Raw genomic sequence first — 17,581 nt, 5'->3', positions numbered from 1 at the left:
CAAGGCTACGTCTGGAATTATACATGCAAATACATTTAAAATGATGAAGTCTTCGCCGACTTACAGGTTGTGGCCCAACAACTGCTGCCTCTGGTTTTAAAGTTGGAACTGCTTCATGTTTTAGTAACAGTTTCTTGTTGAATCCGGTGTTGAACTCGTGGAGATTCTGGAAGCTGTCTTCTGTAAATGTGCAGCACAGAGAGCGAAATTATGATCGTCATTTTCAGGAACATAATCAAACATAAATTGTATCCATTGTTGACGAAGTACAGCGTCCGTGGGAAGCTCGAACACAAAAGACCTGACAGCTGCGTGAACAACACACTCGACGAGTCGACGTGCCTCAGAAATATATGCATGCCATTTTCTGAGGGAGTGGTTGATGCAAATGTGTGGGTTAGTGACGTACCATAACCCAGCTGTAGTCCCAATCCAGTCGTTTTTGTAGGCAATTATACTTCCTGATTTTTAAAAGACGATATCTCTGCTGACACTGAACTTTCAGAGCTGCAACTTTGCAGATACTGTTCATGCACCAACAGCAACATTACACACTATTTAAAATGAAAAAAGTGAAATCGCAGTCAGAAGTTAACCGAGTCAGAAGTTAAAGGTGACAGTGCTTAAAAAAAGGGAACCTGTTGGTTCATAAGAGAAAGTATAATGAACGTGTTCATTCTAATGGCGTGTAAAGAGATAATTATTTTTGCTGACACAAGCTATAATTCCTAATTTGAAAAGTTTAAGAGAGTTGAAGACATGAGAAAAGATGCATATGTCTAAATTGTTAGGCAGAGTATCATATGTCAGAGTTTCCCCTATCATTGTATAAGGTGGAGCCCCGCCCTCCTAACGGCTTGCCACACCCTCCTACAAATATCTAGGTCTGCAGTTGGACAACAGACTGGACTGGTCCAAAAACATAGATGCTTTATACAGGAAGGGACAGAGTAGACTATACTTTCTGAGAAGGTTAGGCTCCTTCAATATTTTTCAGAAGCTACTGCAGATGTTTTATCAGACGGTTGTCGCTAGTGTCCTCTTCTATGCTGTAGTATGTTGGGGGAGTGGCATTAAAAAAATGCGGCTGGATAAGCTGGTGAAGAAGGCTGGTTCAGTGGTGGGGGTGAAACTTGACTCTTTAACATCGGTGGCAGAGAGGAAGACTCTTAGTAAATTTTCTTCTATCCTAGAAAATACCTTTCACCCACTGCACAATATAATTGTTAGACAGAAGAGCACCTTCAGCGACAGGATGCTCTCTTTGTCCTGCTCCACCGACAGACTGAGGAAGTCTTTTGTCCCTCAGGCGATACACCTTTTTAACTCATCCCTGTGAGCAGGGCTTAATTTAATTTTTATATATTTTCATATTTTTGTCCTGTTTGTTTGTTTTTAATTCATTGTTGCTACTGGAAACTTGAATTTCCTTAACGGATTAATAAAGTATCTATCTATCTATCTATCTATCTATCTATCTATCTAACAGCTCACCCCACCCTCCTAACAGTTCACCCCGCCCTCCTAACGACTCGCCCCGCCCTCCTAATGACTTGCCCCTCCCTCCTAACGGTTCACCCCGCCCTCCTAACGGCTCGCCCCTACCCCTTACGGCTCGCCCCACCCTCCTCCTTTATAGTGCCAGATTACAATTTGTTAATTTATTAAACAAACTAAATAGCCCTTAAGTAATACAAGACTGATCTTGGTAATTAACTAAATACATACATAAATAAATGTGACAGCAGGGTTCTCATCTAACTCATGACATAGCAATTACTTACGGCCTAACTTATTCATAATATATTGTGGTAATTGCATGAAGGGTAACTGAAACCTGTAATTTCATTAACAATAACATTTATATGAATGAATTACATACCACTTACTATTTACATACTTTAAAATGTGTATTTAAAATGTGTTTAGTCAGGACATTGTAAATCTGCTGATTAAATAAGCACAGAAACCATTCAAAGGAAATTATTTAAGATATCTTTTTGGTTTTATGAATGTTCTGTCGAATATGTAGACAACATAAACAAGCGGTTGTGAGAGGAAATCAGACCCGGCCATTTATAGAGTCTCCCTGCCAGTCCTACAGAAAGGACAAACTTGACGAACATGTGGCATCTGAGCATCACAGAACAGCCTGTCAGCGCCAGTCAAGTCTGATAGCAGGTCATTTTATTTTATTATGATTCGATCAATAATATGTTTGATTCTTTATAAACAAATTGACAAAACATCTGCAATAGACTGCAAGGAGACCATCTTACAGCATGCATGCGGTCGGATCTCAATAAACAGGCCAGACGTTTCTGACTCCCCATATCAAGAGGCTCTGGAAATGCTCTTCCAGCCCAGAAAGAGACACTGCAGTGACAAAAGCTGCACACTTTGTGGATAAATTATATAAAAATAAATGTTCCAATGTTTAGAGTAATGTACAGTTCAAATAATTGTTCAGTTAACATATTACTGCTGCCCCCCATTTATGTATATTTGTATTTATGTCTATATTTATTTATAGATGTATTGCTCTGTATGCTAATGAGGGGGCGTGTTTTACCTCAGACATAGCAATCGATCTCAGAGTGGCAGTGCTGAAGCTTTGAGGCCACAGTGACACCTTGTGGTGAGAGCAAACACTACGCAAGAGGTTTGTGGACGTAACTTTACAGGTCAAGCAGGAAATAAATGATTTCTTATATCACAGTTTATGAGCTTTAAAGGGGAACTTGGCAACTCTAGCCATGTGTTGGCTGATTTTCACTTTTGTTGTTGCGTGTTGTCTCTACGAGCTCCCCCTACAGCTGAGGGACGTATATTTCACAACACTGTCGTAAATCCCTCATTTGCAGCACCCTCCTCCCCCCTTCTGCCGCTCATGTGCATTTGTTATTATCGGAGCCGGACAACTTTATCATGTGGAGGTATGTCTACTGAGGTGGGTAACACATCACACACAGGATCATGTGGCGTGTGTGTTAATGTCAAAATGCAGAAGATGATTGGCCATAAAACATCAGCTGGTCGGGATTTCTGAACTGTCTGGGCACACATGAACACAATCTGCTGATAACAGACACTTTTACAGGGAAGCGCGTCAAATTATCCACTATTAACCACATTTTATACCAAACATTGGAGATCCGTACACTCCACATTTGTGTCAATTTTAGTAAGAGATATTACATTATTTGTTACATGTTTACTTACATCCTAATAAATGAATAAAGTGTGTGAAAGGTTTGATATTGTGTAGTGTGTGATCCTCCATCAGCAGCTGCAGTTTCTCTCAGCTGTATCAGTGCAGTCACTGTGACGTCTGACTGACAGAGGTTTTTGTACGACTCTTTATCACTGTGTGAACACATACTGACTGTTGATTACATGATAACTCTGACAGTAATAATCTCCTGTATCTTCAGTCTGGACTCCACTGATGCTCAGAGTAAAATCACTGCCAGATCCACTGCCACTGAATCTAGATGGAGTTCCAGTATTAAGGGTTGATGTATAATATATCAGGAGTTTATGAGCTTCTCCAGGTTTCTGCTGATACCAGGCTAAGTAATGAACACTCCACAGATACACATTACTGCTGGTTTTACAGTTTATTCTGACTTGTTCTCCTGGTTGAACTGCTGATATTGATGGACTCTGAGTTACAGTGATCTGTCCTCTACACTCTGGAAGAAAACACACACAAAAATGATTAATATTTATTTCACATTTTAAGAGAATTAATAATTATTGTAAAAACTGTATAACACAAACCTTGAATAAACAGTGCAATGGTCCAGATGAAGATGCCGATGTTGTTCATAGTTGTAGTTTAGTCTTGTGTGATGATGAAGAGTGTGTGTGTTCTGCTCTCAGTCATGAAGTGTTAAACTCACAGCACTATAAACACTCTCAGAGCACTGAAGCATGTGCTGACAATGCAAAGAAGTGGGCAGGATTTACAACAGCTTGTGCTGACAACACACTCATATACACTAGAGTTACACAATCATGACTTTATTTAGTGTGTTTATTGTGACTCCCGAGACACTGAGGATGTGCAGATGAACGTCCATCTCTGTGTCCATATTCAGTCATGTGACCATCATCACTGCTACACTTCCACTAGATGAAGCGCCATCACTAAAGTAAGATCATGAATCATGAGTGTGTTCAGAAAGTATCAGGACTGATTGTGAATCTCTAATCAGAGTTCATGGTGTCACTCCATCTATCATGAAGCCTCATGTGTGTCTGAAATCATCAGATGGAGAAGAAACAGGCTGTTAAAGATGGACACATATTAGAGCTTGTTCACGTTTCATGAGATTCAGAACCAGTCCAGATACTTTTATAACACACCTTGAATATGAAAACATGCAAAACACAACTTTGAGATCTTCATTGTCACACTTTCTATTGACTTTGGCTCTAATATTCAATAAAGTCATTATTTGAACAGATTCTCACTGAAGATTGAAGTGTGAAGCTGCAGGTTTTTCTGTCAATCATGATGATTGATCTGCATATGAAGAACAGAAGCATCATTATGAGAAACTCCACAACATCATCCATGATCAAAGAGGTCAAAGGTCACCTCAGAGGTCACAGCTCATCACATATATTTCTTTAAACAGTGTTATATCAGAAAGCATTTAGTCAAATCTGAATGAGTGAGTGTTGAGAAGAGCTGAGGATCTTCTAATATCAGTGTGTTGAAGTGTTGTTTCTCTCTCTCTGCTGGAGTGTGTGTTCACTCGAGTGGAATAGAGGTTTTTGTACGAGTGTTTCATTAGATTGGATCACTGTGGTGGACATTCGGTGGAGGAACTAAACTGGTGATCAGTAAGTCTGTCCATTTAATCACCTAATAAAAATATAATTTAGATTTCAGAAAGTGTTTTACAGTTGTTAATAATAAATGGTTATTTTGATGATTAGATGTTGTGGTAAAACTTTACTTCAAGCTTTAATGTACGATACATTATAAAGGTTTTCATAATGTATGTTATAATGCAGTATATATTTTCTTAAATAATTGCAACCACATTTAAAATGTATTATAATACTTAAAATTCCTTGTTTCATCTGAAATTGGTTGTTTGTCATGAGTGTGAAAATGAATAGATAATATTATAATGTGTTAAAGCCTTGGTTACAATTATTGATGAGATCATACATGCATTATAATGAGTAAAACAATATATAATTAATGCATTAAAAATACCTTTATAATGCAATATGTATAAAGGCTTTAATTAAAGCGTAACTGATATTTTTGTATAATTATTTAATCTAAAAAAATGTTATTATTATCAGAATAGCATTATTCCTTTCAACTAAATCAATACAATTCTAAGCATATCTCTATACTGCGTCTCACTATGAGTTTATTCAGTTTATTACAGGTTTGTTTTTCCTTCATTTATTTCTACACTGAGTTCATATTTAGTTCATCTTTTATTGTAGAAATCATACATGTAAAAAGAGATTTGACATCAGAATGTAAATGTTGCTCCTTTCTGTAGTTCAGTCAATGATACTGAATCTCTTTTGCTCATGTTGTGCTTATAATTCAGTGCTTTATAATACAAACACAGACGTTGTTTTCTAGTTCTTATAAGTTATATACATTTCTTTTTATGTGAGCTTGAGTCAAACTTTTACATTGAGTTTTTTATTTGTTGAATATCTCACTTGAGTACAAACTAACTTTATTTTGGGATATCCAATTAAACTGAATTAAAGCAGTCTGTGTATTCCGATGTTTAGTTTGATTGATGCGGTGTGTGTGTGTGTGTGTGTGTGTGTGTGTCTCCTGCAGCTGGTCCCACAGTGAAGCCCTCAGTGTCTCTGCTGCCGCCCTCTTCTCTGCAGATCTCTGGAGACTCAGCCGCACTGCTCTGCCTGCTCAGCTCTTACTCTCCACAGGGGGCGCTGGTGAGCTGGACACTGGACGGGTCAGAGGTCACCGAGGGGGTTCTGACCAGCGCAGAGAGCCAGCAGGACGGCCGCTACAGCCGCAGTAGCGTCCTGACCCTCAGCAAAGCACGCTGGGAAGAGGGAGAGCTGTACGTCTGCAGAGTAACACATGATGGAGCTCCTCATGAGGTCTCGTTCCACAAGAGCTCTGAGTGCTGATGTTTCTCTCCTGAAGATGAGCCGTATCTGAGTGTCCTGTGTCAGGCAGGATTCACATGAGTCTAGTGCTGCAGCTGGAGTGCTTTACAACTCAATACTCAAACAGTGTGTGTGTGTGTGTGTGTGTGTGTGTGTGTGTGTGTTTGCTGCAACATTCAATAAAGCTTCTCAACAAGTTCACTTTGTGTCTGACAACATCATTCAACTAACAGATGAAGATGCAGGAGCTTTTCAGAAGGTTGATGTGGCAGTAAATGTCAAATAAAGCTCTTGGGGTTTGAACATGGTCTCTGGAGACAGAGCTGCTCTATTCTGAGAGATCACAATCACTCCACCCTGACAATGCAAATGGGCTTTCAGTCTCACTCTCTGATTGGTCACATCATCTGGACTGGAACACTTTCACTTCTGCTGCACATTTACATGTGAAATGTTTCACAAATAAAGCTCTTGGGGTTTGGTCCTCAAGCTTGCACACAGATCCTGTCAGCCGGAGCTGGGCCGTATGTGGCATTTAAAGAAGTTTAGCTGTAGATCTAGCGCTATAATTACAGCTGTAATGAGATAAAACACTACAGATATAAAAATGGGTCATTTAACTGACAATTCCTGAGCAATAAACAAAAACACTTTATATTCTACAATATATTACGCTCATATTCTCCAGAGCGGCTGTATAGATAAATGAAGTAAATTAATTTACAACAAAAATGAACCATCACTGAACCTACTTAACCTTTAGGCGTCCAACGTAGTTTTGGGGTCCTTAAAATATTTTGACATGCCCTGACATTTGTGTTTTTTCCAGTTACTTATGAACATATGAATGTGATTTCTGTCAGGCCCACTATCGTCAAATATGATTGACAGTTAGCAACAGTTTGGACTGGCGGTGGGTTTCAACATCAAGGTATGCCGATATCATTCATTCAAGATTTGAAAGTATTTTAGGGGAATCAAATGCCAAACCCTGCCTGAGACAGGAGGAGCTGGGGAGGGAGGAGGGTAATCGCTCCTGAGAAACGCCACAGCTGCTGATAATACTGAAGGAGCTTATATATGTATACAGTGATAGAGTCGTATTCCTGTAGTAGACGAGGATCAGCCGAGAGTCACTGATGAGAGCTTCACTAAAGGCGGGCATACACTGTGCGATTTTCGTCCGATTTTGAGCCGAATTCTGACTCGTGCGACTCTTTTTCCTTTCCGATTTTCAGCTTTGTCGTGCGTCGTTTGTCGTGCAGTGTTCGTGCAGTGTACAGGGAGAAACGAGAGGCGATTAGCCTCTCACGATCGACAATCGGATGGTCGGATGAATTTTCTCCTCGTGACTATATCGCACAGTTGAAGCAAAGCTACGAACCAATTGCCCTAAACTCAGTGTTTTTTCCCTCACTGCACCTGCGCGAAATCAGAAGTTTAACGATTTCATCTGCAGCAAAAATAAAATTAAAATAAAAACGAAAAGAGGGAGATCTTTAAGTTCTGTGGTTCAAACTAGCTACAAATTACTGTTGCTTACCTCCAGCTCGTGTTGCAAAATGGATAATATTACCCACCGTCTTCAAGCCACCTGCGATGTTACACCTCTTTTATTAATTTGTCAAACAATGTTTTTGAAATAAACCTGTTTTTAATTTTCATTGATGATTAATTATGTCAATGTTCGGACATATTATAGACTGTTAATAGTTATTTTATATGCCTATAATTCATTGTAATCGACCTAAATGTTTTAGACAATTTTTAATGAGGAGTAAGATTATGTAATATTTTATTATCCTCACAGCACGTTGGTTATGTGCTGTGAAAATATTGCGTGGCAAATTAATTATAATAGCGGATCAATTTAATAATAAAATTAGCCTATAGGCCTCCCCTAATGATGATAATACAATAATACCAATAATAATTAAATGTATAAATTGAAAATGCTAAATCATCTTGATACTGATAGCAGATGCTTGTTTTGACAATATCTCTGGATACATACACGTAAATAGGCGCAATCCAGGGGGTTATCGCAGATATTACACGTATAGTGTGAGCAGTGAAGTCGCAGCTCGACGATCGGACCGTACAGTGTGAGCACATAAATCCTGAACTTTGGCTTTGCATCGCATGCGATTTACTCGTTCAGTGTGAGTAGGTACCTTGCTGAAATCGCACAGACATCGCACAGTGTATGCCCGCCTTAACATGACCTGCCAGAACTGACGCTACGCTTGATTTGTGTCGTTACTCTATTCAGCACTACCAGGACTACCATCATATGTGAGCAACATGTTTGTACGGCCACTTTCAACATGCAGTCTCGCACAAATTCTCCGTCACTAAACGGCTTGCTCCGCTTAGCTATTTCTTGAGCCGGTGTTACAGCTTCACCGGTTTGAGCCAAATTGTGAAAACTGACTGTAGTCAGTCCTTTTTTCATTTTAAATAGTGTGTAATGTTGCTGTTGATTGCCACTAGGCTATTAGTTATGCTATTTTGTGTCTACGACAAATGCGTACAAACATGACTTTTGTATAAGTACTAGTGTTGTAAATGTATTTTACATGTATAACGTTATATGTTTTATGACGTTATTTTCGATTTGATCAAGAACGTAAACTTGCCGACGCTGTTTGAGTATAACATTAGTAGCCAGTCAGTTGCTATTGTTGGCAGTCAGATGCTATTGTGTAAAACAAACATGTATAAAGTTTAAAAAAAATGTAGCAAATTATCATTCAGAAACGTTTATTAAGAGCCGTGTGTGGTGAGGTTCTGCTTGACTCTCTTCATCGCCGCTTTCTCGGTCTGATTCTGCCTCAAACCGATACTGCAGTTCGACGCATATTTACATCTGGACCGGAGCTCATGACGTGCACGTTTCGCCCGTAAAGGTAATGGGCGTTAACTTTCCGGGCAACGTGAGCGACAGATTAGCCAATCACAACACACCGGGCTTAGCTAACCAATCTGAGCCCACTGCGTGTTTCTGAGGGAGTGTTTTCATAGACTCAGGAAGTGAACCGCTCGTTCGAGGACAGAGGAGAGCGCGGCTGACAGTAAAGGTGAAGTTTATGAAAAACAAGACTTTTTAAAAACGAAAAACCATGAATACATGTTATATTGCACCCCATAAACACAATCATGCAAAGAAAAAAAGCAGTCAACATCCCCCCCCCCCCCCCCCCCCTTTAATATAGTTTTTATAGTTTTACTGATTTACTGTTCCTCTAGGGGGGTTCGGGGGCATGCTCCCCCGCAAGAAAATTTTGTACATTTTAATGTTAAATGCATCAATCTCGTGCTCTTTGAGAGATCACAATTAAGAGCTTCAACCCATGAACTGCCCGTTGAACAAAGATAAAGCATTGATTTGTGCCAGGACAATAAAGAGGGCTCAAACATCTTTTTAGTTATGAGAGTCTCAGTCTGCATTACATTATCAATGGTGTTTTAGGATCCTAAACAATTATTATAATAATTTAATAATGATTTATATATTTATTCCTATGACGTAAAATCCATATAGCCTATAAATGTACTATATAAATAAAAATGAATATTTCAAAAGTATATTTTAGTCTACATTACACTATAATACGAAAATTAAAATACTTTTGTCTAGGCCTGCACGATTCTGGGAAAAATATGAATCACGATTTTTTTTTAGCTTAGAATTGATATCACGATTTTTTCACGATTTTTTTCTCATAAGTGTAATCAGGGTTCGTACAGATTCTGTAAAATGAAATTCCAGGACTTTCAAGGACTTTTCAAGCACTACTTTTTTGGATTTCAAGGACTTCAATAACCAATCCCTGAATTGTCACTGCATTTGTGATTTTTAAATGTTTTTTAAAACAAAATAAGAATAAATAATGGAATTACAAGTAGGACAAATAAATACAAAAATAGAACAAAGAAAAGCTGCAAATTAAATAAACAGTGTTTTTATAGTAGATCGGTATACATTGGAATAAAGTAATCAAATGTGAAAAAATTGCAAATTCATTACTGTATAAATTAAATATAGATGGATATTTTTGTAAAGTTTAAAAGGGCAGACTATTTAGTGTAAAGCAGTGAGTAATTTATTTGTCCTTTGATTAATATGAAAACACAGCAGCAGTTTTATTAAACTCCTGCCCCTTTAAAGTCCCCGTGAACCGGAAGTTGCAAACGATTTTTCTCCAGTGCTGTGACGTATTTCCAAGTGAAACGGAATATTGAACAGAGGGCAGGGTTTTACTCTAGCGCTCCTCCTCTCCATCTCTCGCTCATAGCAAACTAACGGTTTGAGGGGAGTGGTTACGCGTTTCCCCACCCAAACTGTGAAACCTACGTCATCAGAAAAAGAAACCGTTCCAGACCGGAAGTAACTTTTCAGATTTTGATTAAAGATTACTAAGGTAAAACATTTTTTAAATATATATTCACTTGCACGGATTAATTGTTCACCACAAGACTAGTAATATGCGCTAACAAAGTAAATAGGTTCAATTTTGATTTCACGGGGACTTTAAGTCCGAACGCATGGACCCCATTTGAACATGGCTAACTTACATTCACTTGAGATATAACCGACTTTGTTAACTAATAAACTTTGTTTACTCTAAACGACTTTATTTTTACATAATTTTGTGTAAATTTGTCCATACAAGCACAAGACGTGAAAGTCATTTAATTCAGTATTCTTGCATGTTTGCGTTTATTGAACTCCTTGACCTGCAAACGCCCAGTAATAATGTACGTAGACTCACGGTGTTCTGGACGGCTGTAAATTTCTACTCACTGTGTTTCGGACAGGTAGAAAGAGTCATTTCTAATATATAACGCATACATCTCAACAACTATAAGCTGGGTTGGTCGGAAGCGAAAGAGGACGAGGCACAGATGACACGGATATATATATATCCCAGACAGCAAACTGACATTGAATCAACGTGGAAACGACATCTCTCATGACATCGAAACAACGTTGATTTTGCTCATCGAATTAACGTTGAACCAACGTCAGACGCGGCATTCTTCAAAGCTAAATGAAAATCGAAAATTGGTTTGCTTTCATAACGTTGAAACAACGTTGATTTCAAGTTGATTTTCCGCTAGTTTTGAAAGAATGACGCGTCTGACGTTGGTTCAACGTTAATTCGATGAGCAAAACAATGTCAGATCAACGTTGTTTCGATGTCATGTTTCCACGTTGATTCAATGTCAGTTTGCTATCTGGGTATAGATGCAATGACCGTTAAGTGCTTATTTAAAGAATTTGCAGAAAACGGTCTAGTGTCCGGAATACTGTGATGTCCAGAATACAGCGAGTCTACGTTAGAGAACTACAAACTTTCCACTGATGTCTGTTTAAAGTGATGCGCTCGACCAGCTCGCGCGTCTGTGCCGCTGCGCGTTTCTAGTGCTCGCGCACCACACTTTCCACTAATAAGACGCATTTACTTCATAGACAGCCTTCTTTTTTTATCCCCATTCTGAGTGTTTCTTTGTCTGGACTCACACACACTGTAGTAGGCTATACACGCTTCAAAATAAAGGCCGATTTTTTTTATTTTTAAATCGAAGTCATTTAAAAAATAAATCGTGAACAGGGTGAATCGAGATCGCGATTTTATAACGATTTATCGTGCAGGCCTACTTTTGTCCTTATTTCTTCACTTCCAAGAAATAAACCCGTGAGCTTGTATTTAGGAGAAAACACCAGATGACCATCCTGATCGCGTGAGCAAAGTGCACACTTTTCTTTAATTCACCCAGCACTGATGCCTGTTCTTAAAGTCTTGTGCTGTTTTATAAACGCAAACAGCCATGCGATTTTAGTTCGTTGGCAAAATAACACGCTAGAGACCTATGTTAGGTTATATATTTTACATCTCATATGTGTTGGGAAAAGGGAGAAGAGACTTCGGCAAAAGGCGGATTCGAACTCGGGTCCGAGCGCATCTAAAGCTGATTTGCGCGATTAGCGCGTTACGACCTACGCCACTTTAGATGTAACGTGATCGGCGTCTTTTTTCATAAAAGACAGGCACATTGCACAATACTGAATGCTCAGGTATATAGTATAGTTAACAAACTGTAAATCACTACTAATAAATGGTAGAGCAAACCGAATGCATGTAGAGGTTTAATAATTAGGGAAAGTTGTCAGTGTGAAAGTGTGATGAGATGGGAGATGAGTTTTTATATTTTGTGTAGAATGTATTTTAGATCTATTGCTCAAATTAATATGTTTTTGAAATTAAATAGGAGTAACTAGACTATTTTTAAAATGTATGGAGTAGACAGAACAGATAATCGAGTGGAAATGTAAGGAGTCGGCTGAAAAAGAATTACTCCAGTAAAGTATAGATACCCAAAATGTCTACTTAAGTAAGTTAACAAATAGGGATGTCAACGATTAATCGATTATTATCGATTAATTGTCGATAAAACATTAATCGATCAAACTTATCTATCATCGATTAACCTATGCGTGTGCCTGCTGCTCAACCGCGAAACATGTAAGCAAGCGCGCCGGAGTTATGTTTGGGACTTCATCAGGACTACGTTTGCGTGTGTATTCACAGCCTTTTGTTTTATGCAAATGTAAGTTGTAATAGTTTATTATGTGTAACGTTATGCCTTACTATATCTGATTTATCTCATATTGTCGCAGTGTCTGGTTGTGTTCCCTTGTTTGTCACTAGAGGTCTTCGTGTTTAAGGTGTCCTTCACTATTGACTTCATTTCCCAGCATTCTGTCTGTCACTGTCACTCATCAGTTCATTGCACTCAGCTGTTTCCCGTCATCATTGTTCCCAGCTGTTCATTGTTAGTCTTGTTAGATCTGTGTATTTATTCCCTGTCTGTGTTAGTATGTGTACGGATTCGTTGTTCGATGGCACCACTTCTTTGGTCTGTTTCCTAGTTGGTTTGTGTTTAGTTTTCATGTTTGGTTTGATTATTTGGATTTTGACTGGAAGACTATGATTTTGGATTGCCCTTTATAATAAACATCTGCAGATTGGATCTTCTGTCCCCTGTGTGTCGTGACACATAATAGATGAATTTTGTGAAGAATTGAAGCGTGATCTTTGGCTCAAACGGCAATGCACGACTAATAATTAGTATTGGGAGTGTCATATTACATAACATTATAAAGAGAACAATATTGTAATAAAACGTGGTGAATAATTTGGGTTTAGTTGCCCTGTCTCGTTGTTCCAGAAAGAGCGAGTGCACAACATTCAGTCATTCTGAATGTCACATAACGTGGTTCAAGTTCACTTGTGCATTCACGTCATTTTGTGAATATATTTTTTTTAAATTTATGTTTATTTTGTATATATCTGACTAATCTCATATCGGTTGTGTTTCTTTGATTTAAATAACGAAAGTGCTCATCGGTTATTCATTCAGCCCGCGCTGCTCAAGCAGAAATGCACTACTAATAATAACAATGATTAATTTGTGACTGTCATCTTAGATAACATCAGAACACTATTTTATTAAATGGTTGTGAATTCATTGTGTTTGGTTGCTGTTTTCAGTGCACGCCACAACACATTCTGACAATCACGCATCTGAGGCGGCGTTGGTGACACATTGTATGAGTCGTTATATTTGATTATTAAATAATTAATTTAATTTAATTATCTATAATATTGAAATATTTTACAATCCTACTAGACCTTCATTTAGATTAAAAACCATTCTCTTTAATTTGGTGAGGAACATAGCGTTTTGAGCAGCAGAGACCCTGTCCAGCTTTTGGCCGTACGCCACCCACTGCAGCAGACGCATAATTGATTGTTAATTTAAATGACGATCAATCATGGGAATTTGTGAAAATGGACATCCCTTCAGTTTTATATTTGACATTTCCAGGTCTGGTAATCTTACTGTGACCTTTCTCACACCAAGGGGGATTATAAGAGCTGCTGCTAATGTTTACATTTTTTTATACAAGTAGTTTACCAGACAGATTATTATATATAGACTTAATATATTAAGGCTAAGCCTACCCATAAGGATTTTTATTAACATTTATTTTATCTTGCTAAATTTTTGCAAGAGGTGAGCCAGTGCACGAATATTTATGTATTTAAATTTTCTATGCATAATTTATTTTGTTAAACTACATAAATGCCATTCTGTACCATATCCCAACTGTTACAATAAAACATCATTTGAGCAATATAACATGCATTTTTATTCAGTATATAAGCAATTGTTGCGTTCCAATATGTTACGGTCGGACGGACACCACCCTGAACATAGAGGAGAGACGCACACAGGCCAGCTCGTGTCAAAAATAGGGGTATGTTTATTTAGTAGGTCGGTCAACAAGTACCGGATAGCTTCACGAAACACAGACAGATTAGTTACAAAGGCGGAGCGCTTCTGATTCCCGGGGTGGACTGCAAAAGCTCCTACGACAGACAGCACGGCAGTGCATCGACTCAGGCTCTCGTTCTCAGGCTCTGTGTGCCCTCAGGTGTGGGTCCGGAAAGCGATTGTAGCTCGAGTATGCGGCTGCTGCTCAGGTGTAGCTCATCTATAATTAAGAGCAAGAGAAACTCAGATGTGTAGAAACACACAGCGGGCTGGGGAACGTAACAGCAATATTTCGCTTTTTATGTTAAGACACTATTGATACAGTGAGAAATGTACAATCTCAGGAAAATAGCCGCTTATCAGTTAATCGTTAATCGATCGATAAGGTTAATGAATTAATCGATAATTTGCATCCCTAGTAAGTTACTTGACACGTCTGGTTTAAACTAATCAATGACAGTTCCTAATTGATTATGTTTTTACTAGTAATATTGTTTAATTAGTTTAGATGTGAACCTTTCCTCTCCTCCTTCTTCTAGACGTATCCAAGTCCGGGCGTGAGGTGCCAGTGCAGCGAATGGGCAACAGTTTCTCCTCAAATCTCATCCCTGGTTAGATTACTCGCACTCGAAAGATGCCGTTACTGTTTTGCTTGTGGCCATTTTTCCCTCCCCGATGCTCCAAGGACAGTTTTCACCTCATTCGAGGGTTATCGTAACTGGAAAAAGCCTACAATGAAAGACAGTGGTTTCTGTTCTCAGGCCAGATCTGAAGGCCATGTAAAGGCAATGTTCGTATGGACAGAAAACAAGAAAACTATGGATAAAAATACTTCAATGTTTGGACTAATGGATGAGCAAAAGAAGAAGCAGGAGGCTGAAAATCAATACTATATTAAAATGTTTTCCACAACAGTGTGGTTCATGGAAGCTTTCTAGAGTTTGAAGGGGCAGAACACCAGGATGCTGCCGCCTGAAGTGACGAGATTATCTTCTTCCTTGAGTACCATGGGCTGGAGCACAAGAAAAACCTTGTAGGCCAGGGCTACGATGGCGTAGCAGTGATGTGCGGGGACATGCAGGAGTTCAAGCTGAAATTAAAGAAGAAGCCAAACATGCCACAGTAGTGCACACTGCTTGAACTTAGTTATAGTAGACGCTGTAAAAAGTATGGCAGATGCAGGAAACTTCTGCTCATTATTGGAACGACTGCATGTATTCATGTCTGGGTCTTATGGACATAACAAATGGCTGGAAGTGCAGCGGGAGATGTTTGATGGTGCACAAGGGAACTCCAGCAGCAAGTGACACACGTTGGGCCTGTAGGCACATAGCATGTTGCAATGTTATGGACAGGTTTCCTGCAATAGTACAGATGCTTGAAGAGATCGCACCTGAGAACCATACACAAAGAGCTGTCGAAGCAAGAGGGATATTGGCTCAAATTGATCTGAATTTTGCTGGATCTCTTGTTCTGTTCAGAAAAGGTCCTGAGTGACTCCTGAGGAGGAGACGATGCTTGAACCCATTTGGGAGGCTATCAAAGATCGCAGTCTTGGTTTTAGTGCTTCTGCATCCTAATGCTGATGCTGAGAGGGTATATTCGATGGTTGGTTTGAACAAAACCTCAACAACAAAACAGCTTGTCTCAATCATGACCCTGAATTTGCTGGACTTGAGCCGAACTGTTTCAAATGGGAGCCAACGCCAGATAAAGAAGTCCAAAAAAGTCAACAAACACTTTCAATAAATAGTCTCTCTTTCTCTCTCTCACACACACACACACACACACACAGACCCAACACCTACAAACACACAAAATACACAAAACAAACACACGGATCCATGAACCGTGACTATTTTAGCATAGAGAAAATCGTATATTTTACATTTACCTTTAAAGTCATAATAAAGTTTGCTAGACATTGATATTGTGTAGTGTGTGAAAGGTTTGATATTGTGTAGTGTGTGATCCTCCATCAGCAGCTGCAGTTTCTCTCAGCTGTATCAGTGCAGTCACTGTGACGTCTGACTGACAGAGGTTTTTGTACGACTCTTTATCACTGTGTGAACACTGGACCACTGTGATAACTCTGACAGTAATAATCTCCTGTATCTTCAGTCTGGACTCCACTGATGCTCAGAGTAAAATCACTGCCAGATCCACTGCCACTGAATCTAGATGGAGTTCCAGTATAACGGTTTGTTGCTGCATATATGAGGAGTTTAGGAGCTTCTCCAGGTTTCTGTGAGTACCAGGCTAAGTAATGATAAACACTCGACGCATACACATTACTGCTGGTTTTACAGTTTATTCTGACTTGTTCTCCTGGTTGAACTGCTGATATTGATGGACTCTGAGTTACAGTGATCTGTCCTCTACACTCTGGAAGAAAACACACAAATGATTAATATTTATTTCACATTTTAAGAAAATGTATAATTATTATAAAAACTGTATAACACAAACCTTGAGCAAACAGTGCAATGGTCCAGATGAAGATGCAGATGTTGTTCATAGTTGTAGTTTAGTCTTGTGTGATGATGAAGAGTGTGTGTGTTCTGCTCTCAGTCATGAAGTGTTAAACTCACAGCACTATAAACACTCTCAGAGCACTGAAGCATGTGCTGACAATGCAAAGAAGTGGGCAGGATTTACAACAGCTTGTGCTGACAACACACTCATATACACTCTACATAGAAGATGTTACTCTCAGAATAATGTTATTCAACCATTTATTATTTATTTATTAATTGTGAAATATTTTTGTTTTTGAGAATCATGAATGTAGATCATTTTAAACATATTTGTCAAACTCAGAAATCTCTCTTTATGAGTACAGTCATCGGCTACACCTTTAAAAGCATGATAACAACGAGAAATCAAGAACTAAATAAATAAGTTTTACTATATTTAGAGTAATCCAAAAATAGTCCATTATGGTCTTTGGAATCAATGTTGTCATGTTGCTCTCTGGGAAATATTTGTCTATTTTTTCCCCACATTTTCCACATGAAGTTCATCAGGTCTTATAATCAGTTCATATGAGACTTCATTAAACAATGTGGATCTGAAATATTCATAATAATTCATTTATGTCAACATC

At 38.6% G+C, this 17,581-nt stretch overlaps 1 long non-coding RNA gene, 2 pseudogenes and 1 gene segment (V, D, J or C); 1 reads left to right on the top strand and 3 right to left on the bottom strand.

The window, feature by feature from the left end:
• Window positions 1-3,363: 3,363 nt before the first annotated feature.
• On the bottom strand, window positions 3,364-3,832 carry LOC148964949 (immunoglobulin kappa variable 4-1 pseudogene; annotated as a pseudogene).
• Window positions 3,833-4,522: 690 nt separating this feature from the next.
• LOC148964948 (immunoglobulin lambda constant 7 pseudogene) lies at window positions 4,523-6,150 on the top strand (annotated as a pseudogene).
• Window positions 6,151-14,441: 8,291 nt separating this feature from the next.
• Window positions 14,442-16,267, bottom strand: LOC148964947 (uncharacterized). Its single transcript, XR_016150678.1, has 2 exons — window positions 14,992-16,267; window positions 14,442-14,695 (listed from the first exon to the last, which is right to left on the bottom strand). It is a non-coding gene; the product is annotated as an uncharacterized LOC148964947 (long non-coding RNA).
• Window positions 16,268-16,367: 100 nt separating this feature from the next.
• LOC148964946 (immunoglobulin kappa variable 3-20-like) lies at window positions 16,368-17,011 on the bottom strand. The segment is given in 2 exon segments: window positions 16,368-16,860; window positions 16,945-17,011. Coding segments are annotated over 2 exon segments (375 nt in total).
• Window positions 17,012-17,581: the final 570 nt, after the last annotated feature.

Source organism: Pimephales promelas, chromosome 25, assembly GCF_988280905.1.
Source record: "Pimephales promelas chromosome 25, fPimPro1.hap1.1, whole genome shotgun sequence".
Lineage (NCBI taxonomy): Eukaryota > Metazoa > Chordata > Actinopteri > Cypriniformes > Leuciscidae > Pimephales > Pimephales promelas.
The sequence above is the reverse complement of the archived record's forward strand: the minus strand, read 5'-3'. Positions and strand labels throughout refer to the sequence as shown.